The sequence below is a fragment of the Astatotilapia calliptera genome, chromosome 9, assembly GCF_900246225.1.
Source record: "Astatotilapia calliptera chromosome 9, fAstCal1.2, whole genome shotgun sequence".
Lineage (NCBI taxonomy): Eukaryota > Metazoa > Chordata > Actinopteri > Cichliformes > Cichlidae > Astatotilapia > Astatotilapia calliptera.
This window is the reverse complement of record NC_039310.1, coordinates 3,590,961-3,600,013: the sequence shown is the minus strand read 5'-3', so window position 1 is coordinate 3,600,013 and position 9,053 is coordinate 3,590,961. Positions and strand designations below refer to the sequence as shown.

The following is a 9,053-nucleotide window of genomic DNA, read 5'->3' as shown; positions in this document are numbered from 1 at the left end:
TCTCTGTGGGCAATAGCTGGCTTCCCTGCACACCCAGAGCTACAATCAGCACACGCCCACAGCTAACCAAGACATACACCCACGCTTACATGAACTTACAATAAATACTCGTTCCATCGTTTCCTCCCTAACTTGATAATATTTTAGTGCATGTATTATATTTTGTGAAGCACATGTAACGCAGCTTCTGACAAATGTGAGTACTGGGCCTTTTATGAATATGCTATGAAGTGCTTTCAGTTCAAACCTATTGTTCTGCTGCAGCCAATCACATTTCAGCTTGTCCTCCTCATGTGACTGGTATCAAACGTGGGCTATAATTAAAATCCCTTTAGGCTCCTTACTCAGAGGCCTGCCCACAGTGGGCATCACTGCATATCCGATGCAGAATGCCGTCCTCTCAGTATGGCCCTGTTCCATAATTACAAAAACACAAACAACACTGAGATATGTTTAGTTACCCGGCCTGGGACCTGTAAGGACAGAGCTGCCCCCACTGTGCTCTGCAGAACTGTCTTGATATACTTCAGGGGACATGAGAGGAACAGAAACTTCCAATAGGACAGTGACCCAGTTTTCATTACACACAGCAGTGTACTACAGCAGCGAGCTGCGTCACATACACGTCTGTCGGGACAGTATTGGACAACAAAGGGACAGTGGCGCGGCTGCCCCTCTGTTGGTCTTCCTTGGTCTCTTGTGTTCTGGGGGCCTCTGGATGTCTGGAGTCTTGATCTCCTCCATACCTGCTTCATACCCTGGAGGACGGGGCTGTGCCTTTAGACAATAATTCTGATGCAAAAGAGCCAAACGGGACAGGCAAAAAAACAAAAACAAAGGGTGATTTCTGACCAATAAGCACTGGCTTTGTGTGCGACGGCTCAGACTGATGTCTATACTCCAGCATGCCTGCCTCTATCTGACAGACTCCATGTTTCCTCAGGCTGATTTAAACACGCCTCAGTCGCCTCATGTGAGCTACTGAACGAGGTTTTTGTCACGCCTCCTCTGAGCATGTCTCCAGGCTGCTGAGCAGCACAGCTGGCACACTCGCTCGTTTGTGTTTACTATTCAAACATTTAGACGCCGATTCACCTTGGATACATACAGGCGTGAGGTTCTCACCTTGCGTGCCAACGATCTCCATGTGAAGGTGGGCGAGGCCGCTGGCTGTTGACAGAGACAGTTTGATCATGCCCTCCACTGTGACCGTGTAGCGGTTCAGGTAGTCGAACAGCGATCCGTGCTCATGGTAGTCCGACACCAGCCACAGCTGAGTCCACGTTCCATTATCTACACGCCGGGCACAGAAACATGGATCGTTATCACACTCCTCTCAGTACTGACACAGTGGCTGAAGTTTCAGCCAGCAGCTGATTGAAGTGTGTGATACGCACCACACCCTAACCTTTGTGTCTCCGACTCAGGGATGAGGTGCAGGGTGGAAAGAAAATGATTCAAATCTGGGTTTACATCCATCAGACCTTCAGCTTTCTACATGCCAACATCTGCGTTCACTCTCAAGTTAGAGCTCACTGTAGAGTGGGCAGCTGTGGGCAGCTGTGGGCTGCACCGGCTGATGAGTGATAACGCTGGGGATCAGCATTGCTGACAACTAAAGACCAGTGCTACCTTTCCCCACTGATGGGGAACCAGTGTTACCATTATTATGAAATTCATAATCAATATTAAAGGTTCTTGCACACCAGTGAAAGCTGCCCGTCTGCATTCACTGGAATGAACGTGTGCAGAGAACGTTACACTAACTTCATCAAACCTGAAGACGTGCTCGTTAACGTCCTTAACTTCCACGACAGAGACGTGCAGGCACGTAGCAAGTTACTGAAACTGTGGGTCTGAGGGACAAATGAATAAACAATGAAAACAACGATGATAAAGGAAAGAAATCAACAGCAAGAAGATTCTAATTCAGCTGAATTATTTCAATTACAGTGTAAAATTAATTCACCAACAAAAAGAACATCAGTGATTATTAACGTCTGGCTCAGCGTGTCCTTCCTGTAACCGCTCACCCCAGATGGCCCCGCCCCTCCCTGAGCCTGGAGGTTTCTTCCTGTTAAAGGCGAGTTTTTCCTCCCCACTGTGACCAAAGTGCTGCTCATAGCTGTGCTGTTTTCTTTGTATAGTTGTCGGGTCTTTACCTTACAATATAAAGACGTGACCAATTCAAACTAGCCTGACATTTAAGCTACGTTCACTCTGCAGGTCTTAATGCTCAAATGCGACTTTTTTGTCTGCTTGTTCACACTACAAATAAAATGTGACAGCAAACGCCAGACCAACAGTATGTTTGACTGATGGCCTTAATGTAAAGACTTCGGACTTTACGTTTCCCAGTTTTGCTTATGGCCTAATAATGATCCTTATTGCTGTTTCAGAGGAGCGCTGCTTCAAAGCATAGCTGCAGATTTGTTCATAATGTCTTCCCAACAGTTTCACTGACATCTACACCGGATGTCCAGGAAGCGTTCACGATGTCTTCTCCGGCGCTGATAATTGGCGTCCGTCTTGTGTCAGTGACGTAAAAGACGGATTTAATGCGACATCATCAAACAGCAGTCGCTTTCTGAAACATCGGATATGTATCGGATTCAGGACCACATACGACAGTGACCCAGGTCAGATTTGTGCCGTTCACACTGTCATAGCATGATGGGATGTGGGTCGCACAGGGTCAAAACAGTCGGATTGGATGTGCTTTCGCCTGCAGTGTGAACGTAGCCTTAAACTCTGTTATTGCACTGCCTGCCCGCTCAGCAGGGTGACGACCATAAGCCTTCCACAGCTGAGGGGTAACGGGTGCACTTCCTGACAAATGCCTCTTGCTCTGATATTCAATAATAATAACAATGTAGACTTTATTAGACTTGTAGGAAATGAATCTTCTGCATTTAAGCCACTCAGGGAGGCAGTGGGCAGCCACCAATCCAGCACCCGGGAGCAGCGTGCAGGCACGGTGCCTTGCTCAGGGGCACCAAAAGTACAAACACCAATTTTGGACCTGATTGTACTGTATATGCATACCACCTGCTTAAGGGATCACTTTGGTGTGTTTGATGTGGGATTTTATACACTTTCTAATATGTTTGTCTGGCTGTTACCTGGGCCAGGTCGAGCTGCTTAACTAAAGGTAAATGGACACATGAATGAATACATTTATGTGTGTGACAGACAGTGTGGTAAACTCTGCGTCCTCCTGACTGTGAACTATGACCCCGTGCTGTGTACCATTCACTCGCTGCCTGCTGGTTTCTCACCTTTGTTGTCAGCAGCAATGAAGCCCAGGATATTCTCATGTCTCAGCATCACAGTCTGGTAGATCTCAGCCTCACGGAACCAGGAGCGCTCCTCTCGGGAAGAGAAAATCTTGACAGCCACCTCCTCGCCGCGCCATTTGCCGCGCCACACCTCACCAAAACGCCCCTTCCCAATGCTTTCCTGGAGGATGATAGTTCTGGCAATTGTTCTTTGGACCAGCAGTGGGAGACCTGAAAGGAAGTGGACGGATATATGAGTGATGGTCCTGCCACGCACATCCAGAACTGAAGTCTGCGTCCCCATCTGGACATCCACCTCATGACTGTTGTCAGTAATCAGTGTTAGCATAGAGTTTGATCTGGTCAAATCCAGGTGACTTGATTAGGTGATTATGTTTTTGCTTTGCCCCTGATGACTCATAAACTTAAGAGCCTTAAATGAAGAGAGACTTCCTGATCCACAAATCCTCCTGCCGTGCTGGGACCACGCCCACCTCAACACCCCTGAGAACGTTAACGTTCCACTTGTTTTTCCTTTAATTTAACTTTATTCATTCATTTATCGTGGCTCAAGAGTTGGGAGTTTGTCTTGTAATTGGAAGGTTGCCGGTTTGAGCCCCGGCTCCGACAGTCTCGGTCGTTGTGTCCTTGGGCAAGACACTTCACCTACTGCCTACTGGTGGTGGTCAGAGGGCCCGGTGGCGCCAGTGTCCGGCAGCCTCGCCTCTGTCAGCTGTGGCTACAATGTAGCTTCATCACCAGTGTGTGAATGTGTGGATGACTGCATGTGTAAGGCGCTTTGGGGTCCTTAGGGACGAGTGAAGCGCTATACAAATACAGGCCATTTACCATTTATCGACTTGACTTCCAGCGCTGTCGGCTGCCCTTATAATAATACATTATATACACACACACACACACACACACACACACACACACACACACACACACACACACACACACACACACACACACACACACACACACACACACACACACACTTCATTGTGTCGTATATGAATAAATAAAAACAACTGAAACAGGATTTTTGATCCTTCCTCAGCCGCTTTTATAATAATAATAATAATAATAATAATAATAATAAATTTTATTTATGAGCGCCTTTCAAGTCACCCAAGGACACTTTACAATAGGATAAAACACTTAGTAAAACAATGGCAGAATAAGAACAATAAAATAAAAGCACAAGATAAAATGAACAAACAGTGGATTCACAGTGAATATGCAGATTGAACAGATGAGTTTTGAGTTGGGATTTAAACTGGGGGAGAGAACCAATATTTCTTATTTCACAGACTTTCTCAAAACCATCAACTAAACAAACAGCCTGCTGTAGTTGATGGTTTCATCTGAATCAGCCGTCTAACTCCTGTGAATCACAACAGATGGAGGGTCCAGTGCACCCCGTCTGGGACCTACCCTGGACCCAGGCTCCACGGCAAGTCTTTACCCGTGCAAACCGATGTTGGACCACAGAGGTGCTCATAGGGGCACATGGCACCAGGACGCACTAGGTCACAGGTCAATAACAGATTTAGAAATTGTGTCATCAGATCTGTGGTTGGACACGTGTACCCAAACGTGCAGCGGGAGAGCCAACATCTCAGTCCATGATATCTTTATCTGCTTTAATCGCATTCTGAGGGAGGCTGAGGACGTTGAGTGGACCATGCTCCTCACCTCTGAGGCTGCTGCAAGGAGTTGCAGCTGCAACAAGGTGCAAGGTGAAGGGAGCCGTCTTACTGGGCTTGGTTAGCCTGTTGGGCCAGCCTTGGAGTGGTTTAGGTGGTATTCTGCACACACCATTTACAGTGGTGGTGGGATGCTGCTGACCTTAACACAATGAAAGGAACACTGAGGATCTGCCTTCTGTAATGGAAGCAGAGGCTGGGGAGCAGGGCCCCTGGGGTGGATGAGATTGGCCCTGGAGGTTAGGGATGTCCTGGCTGACACAGCTCTGCAATGCTGCGTGGCGATCTGGAGCAGAGCCCCCCAGGATGGGTTTGTGATCGCAGTCCTCAGCCTGCCTGGGAAAGTCTGTGGCACTCGAGGGTTCTAGGGTTCTGTTGGTAGAACACTGGACCAGCTCGTCATCCTCTCAGTGACATCAGAGGGTGAGTTTGCCGACCAGTCTGTGGGTGTTTTGTGGATGGATGGGTGGGATGTACTAGCTGTGCATGCTCTCTGATCACAGACAGGAAGCAGTGAAGAAGAGGTATGCACAAACAGTCCTGTGACAGAATGCTGCTCTAATCCAACTGTATGGACTTTTAATGGCAGCAGAGTTAAAGACTGAAAGTCATCAAACTACGATCCAAGAACAAGTGTGAAAATCGTCTCCCTGCTTTGGAAAACTGCTCACGAGACACAGGAAAAAAGTGCAGACTCACACAGAACATGCTCGGCAGCATGTTGGAGGTGCCGTCATCACTCATGGCTACCATGCAGGACAGCGTTGAACACACATTTTATAGGACGGGATCAGTGCATACAAAAACGTATCCAGTCGACCAGATCTCGTATCATTTAAAGCTGTTTTCTTCCTGTTTGAAACAGCGCGATGGCGCCGTGGTCACGGCCGTCACCTAACAGCTGTCTGGAGCCAGTCTGTGGGCGTGCACACCCACTGTGACACACTGCCTACCTGTAAGTCATCATTCTGGCCCTACGACAGCTGGACGAAGCGGGATTCATGCGTGCGTTTGCACGGGAATTTAGTTTTGGTGATTCCACCTATTACACCTTTATTGTGTGCATGAATGCAAAGCCTGTCAGGAATGATGCAGCGTGTGGATGTGTTGAAGCCAGAACAGGAACTTTCCCAGGGGACACATAAGGAACTGGGACTGCTGTGAAGGTTCCAGCATCGAGCTCCAGTCTGATAGTTTGAGGTTATGAATAAATAAGGAACATTTGAAACATTTTAGGACTAATCAACATTTCCCAAAGCAGTTGTGAACGAAGTGTGATGTTTTTCACCTCCTGATACACAATGAAATAATTACAGTCACCTTTTGCATTCACTTCAAATGTCTGACATGCTTCCCTTTCCTGCAGCTGATCCGAGCATGCACGCACTTCCAACCTCCAACTCTTTCACTGCACCACGTGCAAAGACGAGTAACCGGGTCGTGCTGCACACATCACCAGCACCCTGACCGTGGTAAAAGCTTTAAAGGAAAGAAACCATGTCCACTTTGGCCCGACGGCCCTCATTTACTAACATCACTTCTTTCCTGTGCAAAAAACAAACACTTGCTGTCAGATTTATGAAACATGCTCATCAACCTATTTTGGTCAAAAACTGTGCATATGTTAGCAAGTAGAGCAGGGCGATATGGCCAAAAATATTTATCACGACATATATTTGAAAATTTGCAATAACGATATAACTGACGATATAATTGATGCGAGACAAAATACAACTCCACAACATTACTAGTGCAAAAAGACAACCTTCCATTTATTTTCACTTAAACAAGAAGCTGGTTTTTATGTACATTAAAGCTTTATAAAAATGTAACAGTGCAAATGCAAATTCCTTGCTGAAAGTTTAACCAAAAGGCATTTCCAGTAGAAATGGGCTGACATATCCTGAGCATAACCATGTATAATATCCACTGAAGTTAAAAAGAGCTGCTTTGCAACATTAAACTGCAGTGTGCAGTACGTATTTTTCGGACCATAAGGTGCACGGGATTATAAGGCACATTAAGCGAAACAAAGCAGTCAGATAAATCAAACTTTATTAAACTCATTCTTCTTGCTTCCTCCACTTCTGTACCATCGATTCATTAATGTTGAATTCTCTGGCAGCTGCTCTATTCCCATGTTGTTGCAGTATATTAATGACTAACCTTGTATTGTGGATGGATTATCTCAGTTGTTCTCCTGACTGAAGTTTGGTCCGTTTACAGTATCCTGCCATGCGATTGCATTTGTCTCTAACCATGAGGAACCTTCACGTAGGGCTGGGCCATATTATACCGTTCACGGTAATACCGGTATAATGTTAGGCAATGATAGGAAAATGAAATATCGCGATAGAATATGAGTAAAACGCGCATTTGTTTTCATACGCACATGGCCGATTGTTGAGTGAAACAGATGAACCAGAATTGGTTTGTAAAAATGGTGCAACTTCAGTGATGTGGAACTGGTTTGGTGTTTGTCCGTCAGATACACAACAAAGCACATTTTTTTGCAGAACATACAAGCGGCCGTTGTTATTGTCGTATTTGTCGGACTAAGATGCTCTTAAATCTGGGAGTAATCTGGGTCCTAAACTCCATATGGTTCAGGTCAAACGAACACTGCAGCATCACTTAGAGTTAAAAACTGTCTAAATTCTTTCATCTTTAATAAAACGATCAGCATTGCTGCTTTACCAGGTGTAACTATGAAGTTTAACTTCCAGGCATCCATGAAAACAAAAGTTATTACATTTAACGGAGTTAGAAGTTAGCAGCAAGCTAGCGGAAGTTAGCTCGCTAGTTTAGCTAGTTACCTAAGCATGATATAGCATGTTCTGACTGAGAGATTTCTGAAAAAAATCAAACGTACAGCTCTGCTATCACTTCCAACATAAATGAAGACAGGAAACTAAACAGCAGTGACGTTTGTAGGGTTACTGAAGTTGGGCTAGCTGGTATATAATGATGTGCTACGTGATCGCTAGCGACACAGCTATGTTAGCATAACATAAACAGTGAAGCAGGAGGACGAACACTAACACTTTTCCACTTATAAAAGTTAACGTGAAGGTTCTTCATGGTTAGAGACAAATGCAATCACATGACAGGATGCTGTAAACGGACCAAACTTCAGTCAGGAGAACAACTGAGATAATCCATCCACAATACGAGGTTAGTCATTAATATACTGCAACAACATGGGAATAGAGCAGCTGCCAGAGAATTCAACATTAATGAATCAATGGTACAGAAGTGGAGGAAGCAAGAAGAATGAGTTTAATAAAGTTTGATTTATCTGACTGCTTTGTTTCGCTTAATGTGCCTTATAATCCCGTGCACCTTATGGTCCGAAAACTACGTACTGCACACTGCAGTTTAATGTTGCAAAGCAGCTCTTTTTAACTTCAGTGGATATTATACATGGTTATGCTCAGGATATGTCAGCCCATTTCTACTGGAAATGCCTTTGGGTTAAACTTTCAGCAAGGAATTTGCATTTGCACTGTTACATTTTTATAAAGCTTTAATGTACATAAAAACCAGCTTCTTGTTTAAGTGAAAATAAATGGAAGGTTGTCTTTTTGCGCGAGTAATGTTGTGGAGGTGTATTTTGTCTCGCATCAATTATATCGTCGGTTATATCGTTATCGCAAATTTTCAAATATATATCGTGATAAATATTTTTGGCCATATCGCCCTGCTCTACCTTCACGTTAACTTTTATAAGTGGAAAAGTGTTAGTGTTCGTCCTCCAGCTTCACTGTTTATGTTATGCTAACATAGCTGTGTCGCTAGCGATCACGTAGCACATCATTATATACCAGCTAGCCCAACTTCAGTAACCCTACAAACCTCACTGCTGTTTAGTTTCCTGTCTTCATTTATGTTGGAAGTGATAGCAGAGCTGTACGTTTGAATTTTTTCTGAAATCTCTCAGTCAGAACATGCTATATCATGCTTAGGTAACTAGCGAAACTAGCGAGCTAACTTCCGCTAGCTTCCTGCTAACTTCTAACGCCGTTAAATGTAATAACTTTTGTTTTCATGGATGCCTGGAAGT

The 9,053-nt window shown here is 45.0% G+C and overlaps 1 protein-coding gene across 1 annotated transcript in view; it reads right to left on the bottom strand.

The window, feature by feature from the left end:
- The window catches only part of tgfbr1b (transforming growth factor, beta receptor 1 b), a 33,457-nt gene that overhangs the window by 2,625 nt on the left and 21,779 nt on the right, over window positions 1-9,053 (bottom strand). The window contains exons 4-6 of the mRNA XM_026179524.1: window positions 3,279-3,509; window positions 1,126-1,293; window positions 1-25 (exon numbers count right to left, since the gene is read on the bottom strand). The exon at window positions 1-25 is cut by the window's left edge and continues 132 nt beyond it. Coding sequence (XP_026035309.1) covers window positions 1-25; window positions 1,126-1,293; window positions 3,279-3,509 — 424 coding nt within the window. The remainder of the gene's footprint in view (window positions 26-1,125; window positions 1,294-3,278; window positions 3,510-9,053) is intronic.